At 38.0% G+C, this 18037-nt stretch overlaps 1 protein-coding gene across 3 annotated transcripts in view; it reads right to left on the bottom strand.

Moving 5' to 3' along the window:
* TMEM181 (transmembrane protein 181) overlaps positions 1-18037 on the bottom strand; it is a 128696-nt gene that overhangs the window by 21364 nt on the left and 89295 nt on the right. For 2 of the 3 annotated variants that reach the window (XM_044671784.1, XM_044671786.1), the window contains 2 exons: positions 7686-7805; positions 4389-4469 (listed from right to left, as the gene is read on the bottom strand). In XM_044671784.1, the coding sequence (XP_044527719.1) occupies positions 4389-4469; positions 7686-7805 (201 nt within the window). Of the gene's footprint in view, positions 1-4388; positions 4470-7685; positions 7806-13559; positions 13584-18037 lie in introns of all 3 variants that reach the window. The other variant, XM_044671785.1, reaches the window with a different exon arrangement.

Genomic DNA, 18037 nt, shown 5'->3' with positions numbered 1-18037 from the left:
TCCCTAAAACTATATTACTCAAACTTCCTTTCTGTATTATCCACAATTCCTTTTCCTTTCTGTTTATATGTGTCTTTTGTGTGATTGTATATAAGTTTTGGGTAATGCCCCTCTAGCTCTCTCTTCCACATGAATTGAGTGGTGACTGATCTTTGTTGTCCTAGCTCTCTCTTCTATGTGAAGTGAGTGGCGAATGTTCTCTGTGTTCTCTAGCTCTCTAGTTAAATATGAATAAATCTCTATAAATATTATACTTTGGAGATACTGAATATTAATTTTAAAATCCACATTTACTTTTTTTTTTAAACCCTTGTACTTCAGTGTATTGTCTCATAGGTGGAAGATTGGTAAGGGTGGGCAATGGGGGTCAAGTGACTTGCCCAGGGTCACACAGCTGGGAAGTGGCTGAGGCCGGGTTTGAACCTAGGACCTCCTGTCTCTAGGCCTGACTCTCACTCCACTGAGCTACCCAGCTGCCCCCACACATTCACTTTTGTCTGTGCTCCAGACACCTACCTAGTGCTTGGTATGCACTTAATAAATGTTTATTGCTTGCTTGACTAATTCAATGAAATTCAATGAGAATAAATAAAAAGTCCTACATATATGTTCAAAAAGATAAAATTGTGAATATAAGATGGGGAAGATATAACTAGGGAGAAATTAAAATGAAGAAGACCAAAAAGTTTTGGTGAGTTTCAAGCTCAATAATAGTTAACAATATAATAAAGTAGTCTCCCCCAAAAAAGGTCATGTACTTTTGGACAGCATTAACCAAAGCATATTTTTTTTGTCTATGGCTAGGTAGGTCTGATAGTCCCCAAACACTTTGCCTTTCTTGAATTATATCTAGAATCACTTGAATCACAGATTTAGCACTAAAGGGGGACTCACAGCTCATCTAGTCCAATCATCTCTTTTTAAAAAAGGAAACTAAAGGCCAAGGGGGTTAGTTTAAGTGGTTTGCTCAAGGTCTCACAGATGCAAACCTCTAATTCCAAAACTAGTAGTACTCTTTCTACCATTGTCCTATGTTTGAGCTGGAAGAGATCTCACAAATGATCTAATGCAGCATCTTCATTTGAGAGCTGAAGAAACAACCCCAGAAAGAATAACAAATTACCTAAAGTACCACAGGAAGTCAGAAGCACAACTTGATACTGGGAGCGAGGGCTCCAAATGACCACCCCACTATACTACATAAGGTGGCTATTGTATAAAATTAATTTCTAAGTGTTTAAAATGCAATTTTAAGTTAACACATAAAAATATGATTGTCACTTTTAAAGAGTAGCTTTTGATTAAAGAAGAGACCTTTGTATTTATTAGAGTTCAAAATTTTTAATTATAGTTAAATAACTGTAGAACCAATTTGACTTACATCAAAAAACACCAAAGGCTAATGTATTCTTTGGCCTGGGCTTCATAAATAGAAGTACATACCTGTGACTAGACTGACAGTCCCAAAACTTCTACATACAATGTTAGAACTAGAAGGGACATCAGAAATCTAGTACATTCTCGTTGCATTAGAGGTAAGGAAATTCACAGTCTAAAAAAAGTTCAAAAATCCTGTCTTAGAAATATAGCATAAAAATGCCATATTTTGTGGAACCAAAAACCCAAAGACTATAACTATAAAAAGTTTTATCCTGATTTTTAAAATGATCTCTAGTTTTTCCACTAGGCACCAATTTCAATGGGCCAATAAGAAATGATGGCATATCATTCAAAAACAAAACAAAATAAAATTTTCAGTATATTCTTATTTCCTACAATATAATTCCTAATTCATTCTATCCGCTTCTGAAGTCCCTTCATATGTGATATGGTTTCCAGTCCTTTCATCATCCTCATCAGCTCAGCCACAGAGTTAAGAGTCAGGGCAACTGGCTCAGATGCCTGCCTAACATCCATAACTAACAGTACGATCATGGAAAGTCACTTATTTTCTCAGCACCCAATTTCTTCATCTACACAATGGAGTTGATATTAGTTGTACTAACTGCCTCATAGACCTGCTGAAGGCACTTCTGAAATCTTAAAAGTACTTTATGAGCTAGTCATTATGATTCTGGTTGAACAATGTTCTCTTCAAAATGTACTACCTATTACTCCACATGTGGTCTGACCAGGCCATAGTGCAGGAGGATGAATGATGCCTTCAGTTATAATGGACACAGTTTCTATTAATGTGGTCAAACATACCTGCACAGGCCTTGGTTTACTGCTTAATCATAAGTATGAATGGCTGAAGCGATTGTTTCTGTAAAGGGAAGCATCAGGGCATTGCTGCTTTCACTAGAATTACTCTTATCTCAAGCCCTCAGGAATGAGGAGTTCATCAGAAGCTTCCTCTCTCTTGCACATATCCTCAACTCCCAAACGACTGCCACCAAAGGAATTTTAAGATAATGGGCCCTCCAATATGAGAGTCCTAGCATATACTCACTCTTTTCAACTCTAGTCTATGATCTTGTGACCACAGATTTAGAATAAGAAGGAAACTCAGAGCTCATAGAATCACAGGAACATATATTTAAAAATGAAAGGGACCTCAGAGGCTACTGAATACAATCCACTTAATTTTAAGGAAACGGAGATCAAGAGTTTAAGTGACTAATTCAGAAGTCACACAACTAAAAAGTATTACATGCAGTATATGAACAGAAGAATTCCTGTCTCCTAGGCCAGTACTCTAACCATTCTACAACACTGCCTCTCTCCAAAACCCCATCATGGATAAGACCAGAGCAATGAAGTGAAAAGGATTTGAAGCCCAGGTCTTCAGATTCCCTTTTGCCCACTCTTCAAGTAATTTAAGAATTTTTCATGTCTACTAGACAGCAAGTCTCCCTTTAGTGGCACCTGGGGTAGGCACATTCATTACTACTGGATGTATCTAGGGAATGATCCAAAATAAAGACTAAAAGTCCTCTATCAAAATCCCTTGCAATGTTACTGTGTCAGGGAATATCATTCTACTAGAAGGAATATACCCCTTTCCATTTGTTGTGTGTTTAATTTCTTCAAAGAATAGGTCATTATGTTCCCCTTTTACTTCCAAGTTCAAACATTTTTCCTAGAAACATTTCTTGTGTTTCCTATGTATTTTCTAACTAAGGAAACAAATTTGGCAAAGAAATCTGCAATGCACTATTTCTAAAACCACTACTCAATGCCTTATTTGCCACGGAAAGCGAAGGAAAGGGTTTCTTGGTTTGAGAACTCTTACCAAGTTTGCCAAAGAAAGCCAAGGACATGTTGGATACAGATTTGAAGACAGCTCATTCTAAGTACACTGCATTCCCTTTTGTGACAGGTAAGATTATGCATTATTTAATATAAGAACAAACTTATACCCTCCCATCCTCACTCCCACCCCCCAAATCTCATATTTTATAATTAGAGGATAGTGTTCTTAACCTTTTTTGTCATGGGTTCCCTTTTTAAAAGTATATTTTAAAAATAGAATTTACTTCCAGTTATTTCAACTTCTCCTTTCCCTCCCTGCATTACAAGTCATTGCCCAACAAAAATACATATATATTTATAAATTATGTCTTTCATGTTTCTGTTTATCATTTCTTCCTCTGGAGGTGGACATTCACAAGTCATTCTTCAAATATTAATTGTGTAGCTGTATATAATGTTCTCCTGGATCTATTCATTTCACTCTTCATTATTTCATGTAGACCTTTCCAAAAATTTTTTAAGTGTTACAGACCTTTGACAATTTGATGAAGACTATGAACCCTTTCTCAGAATAATGTTTTTAAAGGCATAAATGAAATATATAGGATTAAAAAGGAAACTTATGCTATTGAAAAAAATTATACTTAAAAAACAAGTTCACAAGAGCCCAGGTTAAGAACCTGTCCTCCCACAAGTGACAGAGTTAGAAGATAAGGTTTGTACCTGTGATTTTATCATTTCAAAGAATTCCTGAATAAGGAAATTCTCGACCAGTGCAGGTCAATTCCTTCTCTGAAACTTACAATCTTAAAGAATTGACTGAATACCCAGAAAGATTAATTGCCTGGAGTCACACTGCCAGTATGTATCAGATGTGGGGCTTGATACAAGATCTTTCTGGCTAGTTCTCTATCCATTATGGCACATTGCATCTTACAGTAACTATGGCCATATCAAACTATAATTCTTACTAATAGGTACCTTATGTGAGGGTGCTCTTTTCCTTAATGAATTGCAGTTTGCTACTAGACATCCAAAAACATATTAAACAATACTATTTGGTAAAAGATTCTAAATAATTCAGTTACACTTTTCTAAGCTATTCAATGTTTTTGAAATCTGGACCAATTATGCTAATTCTATCCTCATTAGAAAAATTTTAAAATATAGGCTGACAGATAAATAGCACTTACAATGACCATGAAGGTAAATACCACAAAGACAAATCGGAACCAAATTTCCACTTGTGAAAAGGATGGATTATAAGTCCTCCACTGTAAAGAAAAAAAAGAAGAAATCTTTAATCACTGCAGCTGAAAATAAGTCAAAAATAGTATTTCCTAGAATCATAGACTTAGAACATGAAAGGCAAAATAAAAATAGGTCATCTAATCCAATTCCCTTAGTTTATGGATGAGAAAAACGAAGGCTCAGAAGCAATTTGTCTAATATCACAAAGCTTTAAGTGGCAGTACTAGTATTAATACTCAGGACCTCTAACTCCAAATTCAGCATTCTTTCCATGGCACTACCCAGACTTTGGCAAATCACTTCTCATGTGGATGTGGCATTATTTAAATTTCCACATACTAAAAGCATTTACATTTTAAATATGCCACCAGAAAATGAACAAAGAGATAAACCATTTCTTCCATTAACCAGTAAGTACAAGCCAAAAGCCTCAACATACTGCCACTTGGCATAATAGAACAGAACTTCCTGATACAGCTGCCTCCATTTAGTTGCAATACCACAAAAAACTATGGGGAAAACAGAAGCACTTTGCTGCAGAAGAGATGCTAATACAAGTAGAGACCTTGCTAAACAAAAATTACTGGCTCTCTTAATTGTGTGGTTTCATTTATGTTAAATGGGCATTTTGCAGAACTGGGATATTACTACATGATGCATTGGCATCAGTGAAAAGGGCATGACTGCTGCTAGTTCTCTGTTTCATTGGATTTATGTAGGGAGGGAGTTGAGGGGGAGCTGAATAGACCTATGATTTCTTTGTTACAGGGAACTCTGAAGGGATGATATTATTAAAATAAAAACTGTCATTTAATCTAATCTTACCGAATGACCTGAGGCACTAAAAGATTAAAGGCTCTATGGTCTGTGTGCCAGAGCTGGAACTTTATCCCAGGTCTTCCTATCTGTGACTCCTGGAATACAACTGCTTCTGTTCTCACCAAATATCTATCCCAATCACAGATGTAAATAATATCTATACCACTGTAATGAATTACAACCAGATGCATCTGAGCTATACCAACACAAGGGCAAGAACTATCTTATTATAGTCATAAGACCATTGAGGAAGTCACCAATACTTAGTAAATGAGAGAAAGGCCTCCATTAGTTACCATGGACTTTCTCTAGAGGTGCTTAGTTTCACATTTCTTAGGAAAATCAAATTCTCCCATCCAAAGAAATACGGGAAAAGTAAGGTAAAAATCTTCCTCTCTCAGGAGCAGGCAACCATCTAAAGGTTTTACATCCATCCTGCTTTCACAAGTCAAGTGACAGGTGCAAACTTTGGGTTTGACAAGCCCTAAAATGCTGGGCTCACTTAATGGAGAAATATAGGAAGGAAAAGGAAAGGGACAGCAAAGGGGGAAGGAGAAGAAAGGCAGGAGGAAAAACCTTTTGGGAGGAGTGGTATTGGTACTGTCCTGGGAACTGCCCTTATTACACATTTCAGAGATACTACCACCTCTTTCCCATCATTCTGAACTTTAATATTATTTTTCCTCCCATCTAACTTCCCAGTAACAGGAGCTTCATTAGTAACGGGAATAGTCAGTCTAAGTTGAGTTCCTTTGGGTCCCTGAGCACTGCACCTCAGTGGCATGTTTGCTTGTGTCCAAGACCTGGGAATAGTGTGTCCTCCTTTCTCAGCAGGGAGGCTGCAAGATTAATGCACAGGGAACAGCTAGTTACCTGTGTTCACATGGGCTGTGGGCACCAGAGTGCATCATCACAGCTCCATGGAATACAATTGAGGTCCTCACTCAGCTGTCCAAAGTCAAAGGATGTTGGAAATGGAAGGGACTTGCTTTACAAGGTTAAATAATTGGCTTTGGATCACACAACTCATTAATATTAGAGTCATGACTGGAAATTAGAAATAGTCCTTTCTGTGCTGGAAATGGATTTTCTGTTTTTTACTTTTGAACTTCAAAGATTATTTTGGAAATAATGAATATTTTTCCATGGAATACTTAGATTTCAGATATTTTGGGTTAAATCCTGAGAGGTGTCAGTCAACTTGCCAGTGTCTGCTTCAAAGCCCCTTTACCATTTGAAAGCTGTAGGAAAGGCTTCACATTTTACTCTTTGAGGGAAGAAAACCAGCTCATTTCATTGTGCCATTAAATATTTTTGAAGTCACCATTTTACTTCAAATTTTAAGCCATTCCACCCCATCACTACCCCCAACACAAAATCTTCTTGGTCTAATTGTATCCTTCTGGGGATAATGGTGGGAATCCCCAAGAAGGATGAGTGGAAAACCCTACCTCAAGGAATAAATAAGTTAATTGCTATGCACAGCTCTCCAAATGCTTTTATCTAACCTTCAGAGATTCTGCCCTGAATAAGAAAGCCACAGAGGCCACCATGGGAGTCAATTAAGCTTCCCTCAAGAGCTGCTGCCAACATAAGCTCAGAGCTACTTGCAGATCAAATTTCCTAATTTTCTCACTCAGAGATTTCAACAGGGAAACACCATAATTTAAGGGGAAGTAAATAGATCTCAAAGGAATATCTAGAAAAAACACAGTATATTTTTCTTGGCTTCTGAACTCTGCAACTCGGCCTCTGCCACTGTCTCATAGTGGAACTTCCAAGGCCTCCTCATCCAGTAATATCTAAACACCCCAGGAGTCCTTTTAGTTTGGAATATTACTCTGTAAGGCCCATTCCCTTCTCCCACTTGTGAGTGTCTCCACTTTGCAGAGGAACCCAAGCTGCCCTTCATTCCCCTCCTGGCCTCATTCTTGACTTTCAGACTTCATAAATATGTTCTCATTCTGGGTACACTGGATACTTTCATTTCCATCCCATGTCCTCTCAACCACTCCACGCCAGCCCCAATCATACATGCCCTTTTCGGCTCCCTTTGTGTGTAGTCTTGTTTTTCTTTTTGTTTGTAATCATATGCCCAGCATTTAGGAGAGTGCTTACTTAATAGTCTTTGTTTCCTTCCTCTGAAATTTATAATCCTTCCCTTCCTACACTACACTTCAACTCAAGGAACCAAAGCTTCTTTTGCTAATGCTGCCTCTTCAATGTCCTATTTGATTTGGTGTTTTATATATATAGCACTTGAGAATTTATAGTTATGCTGGAAAGTGCCCTTACTACTTGATTTGGGGGTCAGGTGGAATAAAACTCAATTCAGACACTGTCAATTGTTCAATACTACAAAAGATGCTACAGAGGATAGTGGAACTAGTTGGGGATTTGTACTACACTGGCACACTTACTGTGAAGTTCACATCTTTGATGTGGATCTTCAGAGATTTCATGTCCTCAAATCCCACGATGACAGTATACTGAGTATAATTCAAATACCCAAGGTGAGCCACAATAATTTCAGCACATTTCTGCAATTAAAAGAAGAAGTCATGACTAATGTGCACCCAAGATCTACTTTATAAGCAAGGGATTCATGAAGAGTCAAATTTCAATGAGAAGGCAGAGGAGAACTGGATCTGTAGTAACAACAGCAAAGAAGAAATCCATTGACTGACATCCAACTGCCAGAGCAGCAAGGTGGTGGAGTAGATAGTGTTGCACCAGCAGTCAGAAAAACCTAAATTCAAATCCAGCCTCAGATACTTACTAGTTGTGTAACCCTGGGCAAGTCAAATAACTTTCATTTGCTTTAGTTCCCCTAACTGCAAAGTGGTGACATTACCACCTACCTCATAGAGTTGTTGTGAGGATCAAATGACATATTTTTAAAGAACTAGCATAGTGTCTAGCACAAAGAAGATGGCATTTAAATGCACTTTCCCCTCCTCTCCTCCCATCCTGCATGACTATTACAACTCCTTAAGTCTAGATTTAAGAAGAACAAAATTGCGACTTTTTTTAAAAGTACAAATGACAACATTTATAGCTTCTTGAGATGCAAACTCTAATAATTATAAATAATAGAACAGTCACACATTTAGGAATCATGGGAAATGTTTCAAGAGACTGGCTGAGCATTTGTCAGATATCTTATGGAAGAGATTCATTTCTCAAGAGTTAAACTAGAATTACACTAAAATAGTTATAAAATTATATGCCCTTAGACTCAGCAATATCATCATTAGTTCTGTTTCCCAACTAGATCAGGGAAAAAGGGAAAGAACCTATATGTTCTGTAATGCAGGATTTATGCAAGATCTCTTGCATTTGCAAAATTACCCTAGGCAATCCTGTCAGTTAGGAGAATGGAACTCTGGCCTGGCAGGTGCCAGTCCCAGGAGCTGACAGTTTGAGCTGGGACTATAAAAACCCCTGCAAACCCAACCTGGGGGTTCTGATTTCCTTGACCTTACCCAGACACCCAGCTACCCCTGACTTCCCCTTGGGGACCCCGGGAGGTTGAAGGGAGGTTGAAGGGAGGTTTGGGTTGTGGAAAGTGGGCAGGATTTAGATTAGAGTAGCCTAGCAACAGGGACACCCCTGTTCCAATTAACAACATTAGGGCAGTGTCAGATTATCTCTGGCTGAGGGCTGGTTCCCTCAGCCTAACCTTACCTTCCAGGTCCATAGCCAACACTTGCCAGTCACCCCTAGCAACAGCCTCTCAAGAGCCCTAAACCCTCTTACCTCAGTTTTCCCTTCTGTGTTAAAATAAACCCTTAGCCTGAACTGTGAGTTTCTGTAGTTATTATAACATCATATTGGGCTAAGGGGCTGAGGAAAGGGGAGAATATCAACCAGTTGACTTTAAAGGAAGTACTGGGCAAGCATCCATTGTATCCAGGAAGTGTGTGAGCTTCACTTCCTGTTGAGTTCTGCTTACTCTCCACCTTAAAGGAGCCTCTAGGTAGCAGCGAGACTGACTGGGCATCACAGCTCAGGTTACACATCACTGACAGTCTCAAATCACCTGCTACTGTAGTTTCAGGCTCCCAGGCCCAGATGACTCACTTATACCACCAGCTCCTCTATTATCAGCTGCACTATCTATTTATTACAATTCCAAAATATTTATAATGTCTCTCTTCATGGTAGCAAAGTACTGGAAATTGAGGGTATGCCCATCAACTGGGGAATGGCTAAACAAATTGTGGCATATGTTTAAGATGGAATACTACTGTATCACAAGAAACAATAAGCAGAATTTAAAAACTTGGAAGGAACTACTCAGGATAATGAACAGCAAAATAAGTAGAACCATGAGAACATTATATATAGCTACAGATTTAATGCTTAGAGAATAAATTGAGAATGTTAAACCTCCAAAGAATGAACTGAAAAATGGAAACCCGAAAAACAAATTTACACACACACACACACACACACACACACACACACACACACACACACACCTCCCCAGATGATGCCTTTTATGATATGGGGAGGGGAGGGAGAGGCTGAGACACCTGTAAATAAATTCTGTTAATAAAACAAAAAATGAATTTTAAATAGTAGACAAAAAAAGGAGAACTAGATGATCACTATGGTCTTTCCTGATTCTAAGAATAATATAAATATGAAGGTGAGGAGTTTTATGGCATGAAGGGTTCCAGGTATGAACGAATCATGAAAGAATTAAAGATGTCTTGGGATATGGCTCTTTTATCTTGTTGTTGATTACCGATACGATGCTATTTTTCTGCCATGTTACCAGTTTGATTAATTATCCCACATCCCCATTCCTTGAAACCTCAATAAAATCCAGTTCACCTGTCTGACTTCAAGAGAGGTGTTCTTTCACCATCAGAGCAGGGCCCAATAGGCTGGACCTTATGCTAAAGAATCCTGTGTCTCTGTGTCTATTTTATGTCCTCCCTACCTTAATCTTTAAACCCTTCCACCCATATTCCTTCAGTCCCTAGCTTCCCTTTCAGCTGCTCAACCCATACAAGAATATCTTGCAACTGCTGGCCAGTTATATGGCATAGACTTATGATTTCATTAGGAACTCATAGTGAAGAAACTCCTTCTACCAATGGAAATCAGTGACTATTTTGAAACTTAAAGTCCTAGAGAATTGCCTAGAATTCTAAGAGGTGAAGAGTTTTTTTTGTTTTGTTTTGTTTTGTTTTTTTAAATCAAGGGTCATAGAGTCAATGTGTCTCAGAACCTAGTTATGAACTTTCAACCTTCAGGTCTTCCTGAATCCAAAATCCACTCTCTAGCCACTACCCCATGCTGCCTCAGTACATTTCATAACTACATTAATGCACTGGGGTGAGGAAGGACTGAAAGTATAATAGTTAAACAATCAATAAACTACCACGATCCATCAATTAGCCCCATTTCTCCTAAATGTATTCTGACCATTTTAAATTTAAGTTAGTTCCAAGTTTGCTCATTTGTCTCCCTTATTAGAATGCAACAACATCTTAAGGTCCCTGAGCTAAAACCATCTTACATCCTGGCCTGCATTAGATGGTCCAGGCTATACCAAAAACAAAAACTTTGTGAGAAAAGTCAGTGCCTATTTACCATGTGCTTTTACGTTAAAATGAAGCCTAAGAGTTCTTAACTGTAGCCCAATACGTTTATAAGCTTCTATCTATCTCAGAACTCAGGAAAGCAGGATTTAAAGCCAGTAAAAAAGTTGGAACACTTAGTCTTACTCACATCTGTGGCCAAAAAAAGTTGAAAGGGACAAGCTGTTTTCAGTCATGTCCAACTCTTTGTGACCCTATTTGGGGTCTCCCTGGCAAAGATGCTGGAATGGTTTTCTATTACAGGCATGGAAACTGAGGCAAATAGAGTTAAGTGACTTTCCTAGGGCTAAATAACTAGTGTCTGAGGCCAGAGATGAAACTGGGAATGTAAAAGGGGAAAATGGGAAGATTATGGTTGGACTGGATATTTAACGTTTGGTTGCCAGGGATCAATTATTCAATTCCAAAATAAAAGAGACCCAAGTCAGGATGACTTTTATGGTGGTTTATTTACAATTAGGAAGGTTGAAGGTAGGGAAAATGAGAGAAACTCTGGCCTGGACCAGAGGCCCGAATCAGGGAGGTTTCTGAGGCCCCAGCAGAGGGGGCACAGAGATTAATTAAATAAGGCTTCTAGCCACAAGGCCTCCTCTAAGAAGAGAGGCCTCCCTGAGGCTAGAGCCTCCAGAAAGGCCAAGGGAAGAGAAAGAGAGTCAGCCTAACTTACCCATGTGACAATTAAAGGGAAGCAGTCTGAGGCCTCACTGAGCTCCTTCAATGCCAAGTTCAAAGCATGAAAAGCCCCTCAAAGGAAGTTACCATCATATTTAAAAGATAGAAGTTTTCGTCACTTCCTCCGTCCACCTCCAGTTTCACGTGGACAAATGGCAGCCTCAACTCTGTTTTGGTCTGCCCAGGTGGCTGTCACTTGTTTTTTGATTTGTCACTTACTATCACATGTGGGTCACAGACCTCCCCCCCCCCTCCCCATTTAATTCTAAGTTGGATGGAGTGACATTATTCCTGGTGGTTAAGTCTAAAGCAGTGGTTCCCAAACTTTTTTGGCCTACTGCACCCTTTCCGGAAAAAATATAAATTAGCCCCCTGGAAATCAATTTCTTAAAAATTTTAATAGCAATTAATAGGAAAGATAAATGCACCTGTGGCCATCACTGCTCACCTGGATCGCTGCAGCACCCACCAGGGGGCGGTAGCGCCCACTTTGGGAATCACTGGTCTAAAGATTAAATGAGGATGAGCTAATTCCATTTACACAGGAAGATGATGTCTTTCTGATTCCAAGTTCAGTACTCTTACCCACTTTGCCACCCAGCTGTCACAGGAAGTGAATATTGGCAGAATTAATTGCTTACTAATCAGCAAAACCAGAACTCCAGGCTATCCTAAGGAATACAATAATTCCCTATTTATCTAATGAGTTAAGTCCCCCTGGGACCACTGAAATATCAAATAGAATAGGGTAGGGGGTTAAGGTAAGATAGCTCCACAACTATAAAAGAAAACTCTGAGACTTCTCAAAGGTACCTAAATATATTCTACTACCTGTCATTATACATCAAAACCTGTGAAGACAGGATTAACTCTCCCTTGCCCATTTTTAGATTTAATCACCAGAAGCCTATATACCCCACTTATCCTTAAGTGGGGGAGGTCTCTGACCCATGTGGGCGATAGTGGGTGACGAATCAAAATCGACTGACTGTCCCCTGGTCAGTCCTAAGCAAAGCTTTAGCTGCAATTGGTACACATAAAGTGGGAGGAACACACATAAAGTGATGAAAGGAAGAGTCTTTATAAGTGGCAAGAACTTCCTGTGAGGAGGTCTTTCACCTTGATCTTGACCCTGGAGGAGCACCAGCTGAGGGCTGCTTTCTATTTCTATTAGGAATACCACATGGGTGAATGAAAAAAGGCTGATTCTTCCTTGACTTGTTCTGGAGCTCTGAAGAGGCCCCTTGTTTTGGAGGTCTTATGGCTAAAACCCTTGTTTAATTGACTCCTAAGGCCCTCTGGCTGGGGCTCCTGGAGCCCTGCCAGAGTGAAGCCAGGGCTTGAGCACATAGTCTAGCTCATTAAGCTAGATTTCTTATTCTGCCCTCTTTCTCATTTCTCTTCCTTCACTCTTTCCCTCTATCTTATAAATAAATTACTAAAAAATCATTTGGAATTAATTCCTGGTGACCACACTCTGATAAATTTAGTCCAATCCTTTTATTTTTACCTCTTACATTTCTGGCCCTTACAAACCTTATCTCCCAACAGAGGCCAGAACCATTCCCCTCAAAGCTATGACTTCCCCAAGATGAGTAAGACTGCCAAGGAAGAAAAAATAAAGAGGAGAAAGAAGAGGACAAAAGACAGAATTCTAGGAAACCTCTTCCTTATAATTTTGGGGAAAGGAGACAGAGGAGGAACAGTTAAGACACAGGAAAACAGTAAGGAAAATATGATGTCTCTGAACCTGTGGGAGGAAAGAATATCCAGGTAGAGAACAGATGTGTGAAAAGTTGCAGAAGGATCAAGAATTAGCATGGCTGATATTAGGATATTTAAGATTTGGATTTAGCAAGATAAGGACAAGGACGGAGTAAAACTGCTAGAAGGAGCTTTTCCTTAAGCCTAGCTTAGAATCTTGGAGAAAGGTTCCTGTAGGAGTTCTGAGGAGTTGGTGTTGTGGGATTCCAACTGTCAACTTGCACTCCTAGCTGTGTACCTGACTTGAAGAATTCTGGAAACTTGGCTCTCTGGGAAAATCTGGAAACCTGAGTGGCAATTTAGAGAATGGAAAAGTTGGAGAGTTGGGAATAGTTGGAGAAGACCAACAGAAAAGAAGTAAAAGACTGTTTTTTCTGTGTGGCTGCACAGTGGCTAGGCCCAGAAGCCTGCTAGGTTTTGAGGCCTACTAGGCCGAGAAACTTGACTAGGCTGAGAAGCCTACAGAGCCCAGAAAGAATTAACAGTTGGAGGAGTAAGCTGAAATTACCAGGAGACAGTAACTTAAGACTTATATAAGGTTATTCACAAATTAGCATAGATTGATTTAGTATGGATTTCGAGTTTTAGTGGTAGATTTAAGGAGATCAGAGTAGGCTGGGACCCCAGGGAGAAGAAACTTGTGAGGAGTCGTAGTTTGGGATTTGGATAAATTAGAACTCTCTTAGATTTAGGGATCCTATTCTCAACCTTATTACCTATTCTTACCTATCCTTAAACTTCTTTTTTTCAGAGATTTTTTTTTATTATTTTTCATTTTTAACATGGTTACATGATTCATGCTCCTACTTTCCCCTTTACCCCCCTTTACCCCCCCACCCATGGCCGACCCACATTTCCACTGGTTTTGTCATGTGTCCTTGATCAAGACCTATTTCCAAATTGTTGTTAGTTGCATTGGTGTGGTAGTTTCGAGTCTACATCCCCAATCATGTCCACCCCAACCCATGCATTCAAGCAATTGTTTTTCTTATATGTTTCCTCTCCTGCAGTCCTTCCTCTGAATGTGGGCAGCGTTCTTTACCATAAATCCTTCAGAGCTGTCCTGGGTCATTGCATTGCTGCTGGTACAGAAGTCCATTGCATTCCATTTTACCATAGTATATCAGTCTCTGTGTACAATGTTCTTCTGGCTCTGCTCCTTTCGCTCTACATCAGTTCCTGGAGGTCTTTCCAGTTCACCTGGAACTCCTCCAGTTTATTATTCCTTTTAGCACAATAGTATTCCATCACCAGCATATACCATAATTTGTTCAGCCATTCCCCAATGGAAGGTCATAACCTCCTTTTCCAGTTTTTTGCTACCACAAAAAGTACAGCTATAAATACTTTCGTACAAGTCTATTTATTATCTCTTTGGGATACAAACCCAACAATGGTATGACTAGATCAAAGGGAAGGCATTTTTTTATAACCCTTTGAGCATGACTCCAAATTGCCAGCCACAATGGTTGGATCAGTTCACAACTCCACCAGCAATGCATTAATGTCCCAATTTGGCTACATCCCCTCCAGCATTCATTACTCTCCCCTTCTTTCATTTTAGCCAATCTGCTAGGTGTGAGGTGATACCTCAGAGTTGTTTTGATTTGTATTTCTCTAATTATTAGAGATTTAGAACACTTTCTCATGTGCTTATTGATACTTTTGATTTCTTTACCTGAAAATTGCCTATTCATGTCTCTTGCCCATTTATCAACTGGGGAATGGCTTGATTTTTTATACAATTGCTTTAACTCCTTGTGTATTTGAGTAATTAGACCCCTGTCAGAGTTTTTCCTTATAAAGATTTTTTCCCAATTTGTTGTTTCCCTTCTTTTTTTGACTACATTGTTTTTGTTTGTACAAAATCTTTTTAATTTAATATAATCAAAACCATTTAATTTACATTTTATAATTTTCTCTAACTCTTGCTTGGTTTTAAAGTCTTTCCTTTCCCAGAGATGACAGGTATACTATTCTGTTTTCACTTAACTTATTTATAGTTTCCCTCTTTATATTCAAGTCATTCACCCATTCTGAATTTATCTTGGTGTAGGGTGTGAGATGTTGATCTAAACCTAATCTCTCCCATATTGTTTTCCAAATTTCCCAGCAGTTTTGGTCAAATAGTGGATTTTTGTCCCAAAAGTTGGGCTCTTTGGGTTTATCATGCACTGTCTTGCTGATGTCACTTACCCCAAGTCTATTCCACTGATACTCCCTTCTATCTCTTAGCCAGTACCATATTGTTTTTATGACTGCTGCTTTATAGTATAGTTTAATATCTGCTACTGCGAGGCCCCCTTCCTTCACATTTTCTTTCATTATTTCCCTTGATATTCTTGATCTTTTGTTATTCCAAATGAAATTTGTTATAGTTTTTCCTAATTCAGTAAAAAAGTTTTTTGGTAGTTTGATAGTTATGGCGCTAAATAGGTAAATTAATTTGTGTAGAATGGTCATTTTTATTATGTTAGCTCGTCCTACCCATGAGCAATCAATGGCTTTCCAATTGTTTAGATCCACTTTTATTTGTTTGGAAAGTGTTTTGTAGTTGTTTTCGTATAATTGCTGTGTTTGTTTTGGTAGATAGATTCCTAAGTATTTTATATTGTCTAGGGTGATTTTAAATTGTGTTTCTCTTTCTACCTCTTGCTGCTCTAATGTGCTGGAAATGTATAGAAATGCTGATGATTTATGTGCATTTATTTTGTATCCTGCAACTTTGCTAAAGTTGTTGATTATTTCTACAAGCTTCTTAGTTGATTCTCTAGGATTTTTAAGTATACCATCATATCATCTGCAAAGAGTGATAGCTTAGTCTCCTCATTGCCTATTTTGATACCTTCAATTTATTTTTCTTCTCTAATTGCTACTGCTAGTGTTTCTAGTACTATGTTGAATAATAGAGGTGATAATGGGCATCCTTGTTTTACTCCTGATCTTATTGGGAAGGCTTCTAATTTATCCCCATTGCATATGATGCTTGTTGATGGTTTTAGGCAATTACTGTTTATTATTTTTAGGAAGGGTCCTTCTATTCCTATACTTTTCAGTGTTTTCAATAGGAATGGATGCTGTATTTTGAAAAAGGCTTTTTCAGCATCTATTGAGATAATCATGTGATTTTCGTTTGTTAGACTGTTGATATGGTCAATTATGTGGATGGTTTTCCTAATGTTGAACCATCCTTGCATTCTTGGTATAAATCCCACCTGATCATGGTGGATGATCTTCTTAATTACTTGCTGGAGTCTCTTTGCTAATATTCTATTTAAGATTTTTACATCTATGTTCATTAGGGAGATTGGTCTATAGTTTTCTTTCTCTGTTTTTGGTCTACCTGGCTTTGGGATCAGTACCATATTTGTGTCATAGAAGGAATTTGGTAGGACTCCTTCTTTGCTTATCATATCAAATAATTTGTATAGTATTGGAATTAGTTGGTCTTTGAATATCTGATAGAATTCATTTGTGAATCCATCAGGTCCTGGCGATTTTTTCTTAGGGAGTTCTTTGATGGCTTGTTCAATTTCTTTTTCTGATATGGGATTGTTTAGGTATTCTATATCTTCTGCTGTTAATCTATGCAGTTTATATTTTTGTAAATATTCATCCATATCTCCTAAACTGTTATATTTATTGCCATATAATTGGGCGAAATAGTTTTTAATGATTGTCTTAGTTTCCTCTTCATTAGAGGTGAGGTCTCCCTTTTCATCTTTGATACTGTCAATTTGGTTTTCTTCTTTCCTTTTTTTTTTTATTAGATTGACCAGTACTTTGTCTATTTTATCTGTTTTTTCAAGATACCAGCTTCTAGTCTTATTTATTAATTCAATAGTTCTTTTACTTTCAATTTTATTAATTTCTCTCTTGATTTTAAGTATTTCTAATTTAGTTTTCATCTCGGGATTTTTAATTTGCTCACTTTCTAATTTTTTGAGTTGCATGCCCAATTCATTAATCTCTGCCCTCCTTAATTTGTTAATATATGCACTTAAGGATATAAATTTCCCCCTGAGTACTGCCTTGGCCGTATCCCACAGAGTTTGGTAGGATATCTCATCATTGTCATTCTCTTCAATGAAATTGTTGATTGTTTCTATGATTTCTTCTTTGACTAATTGGTTTTGGAGAATCATATTATTTAATTTCCAATTAGTTTTTGATTTGCCTGTCCAGGTACCCTTACTAATTATTATTTTTATTGCATTATGATCTGAGAAGGTTACAATTATTATTTCTGCTCTTTTGCATTTGTTTGCAATGATTCTATGCCCTATTACATGGTCAATCTTTGTGAATGTACCATGTGCAGCAGAAAAAAGGTGTATTCCTTTTTGTCCCTATTTATTTTTCTCCACATATCAATTAGATCTAATTTTTCTAGGACTTCATTCACCTCTCTTAACTCTTTCTTATTTATTTTTTGGTTTGATTTATCTAGATCTGAAAGAGGAATATTTAGATCTCCCACTAGTATGGTTTTACTATCTATTTCCTTCTTGAGCTCTGCCAGTTTCTCCTTTATGAATTTGGATGCTATGCCACTTCGTGCATACATATTGAGCAGTGTTATTTCCTCATTGTTTATACTGCCTTTAATCAGGATGTAATGACCTTCCCTGTCTTTTTTAATCATATGTATTTTTACTTTGGTTTTGTCAGAAATCATAATAGCCACTCCTGCCTTCTTTTTCTCATTTGATGCCCAAAAG

Source organism: Gracilinanus agilis, chromosome 4 (assembly GCF_016433145.1).
Source record: "Gracilinanus agilis isolate LMUSP501 chromosome 4, AgileGrace, whole genome shotgun sequence".
Lineage (NCBI taxonomy): Eukaryota > Metazoa > Chordata > Mammalia > Didelphimorphia > Didelphidae > Gracilinanus > Gracilinanus agilis.
This window is presented reverse-complemented; position numbering and strand designations above follow the sequence as displayed.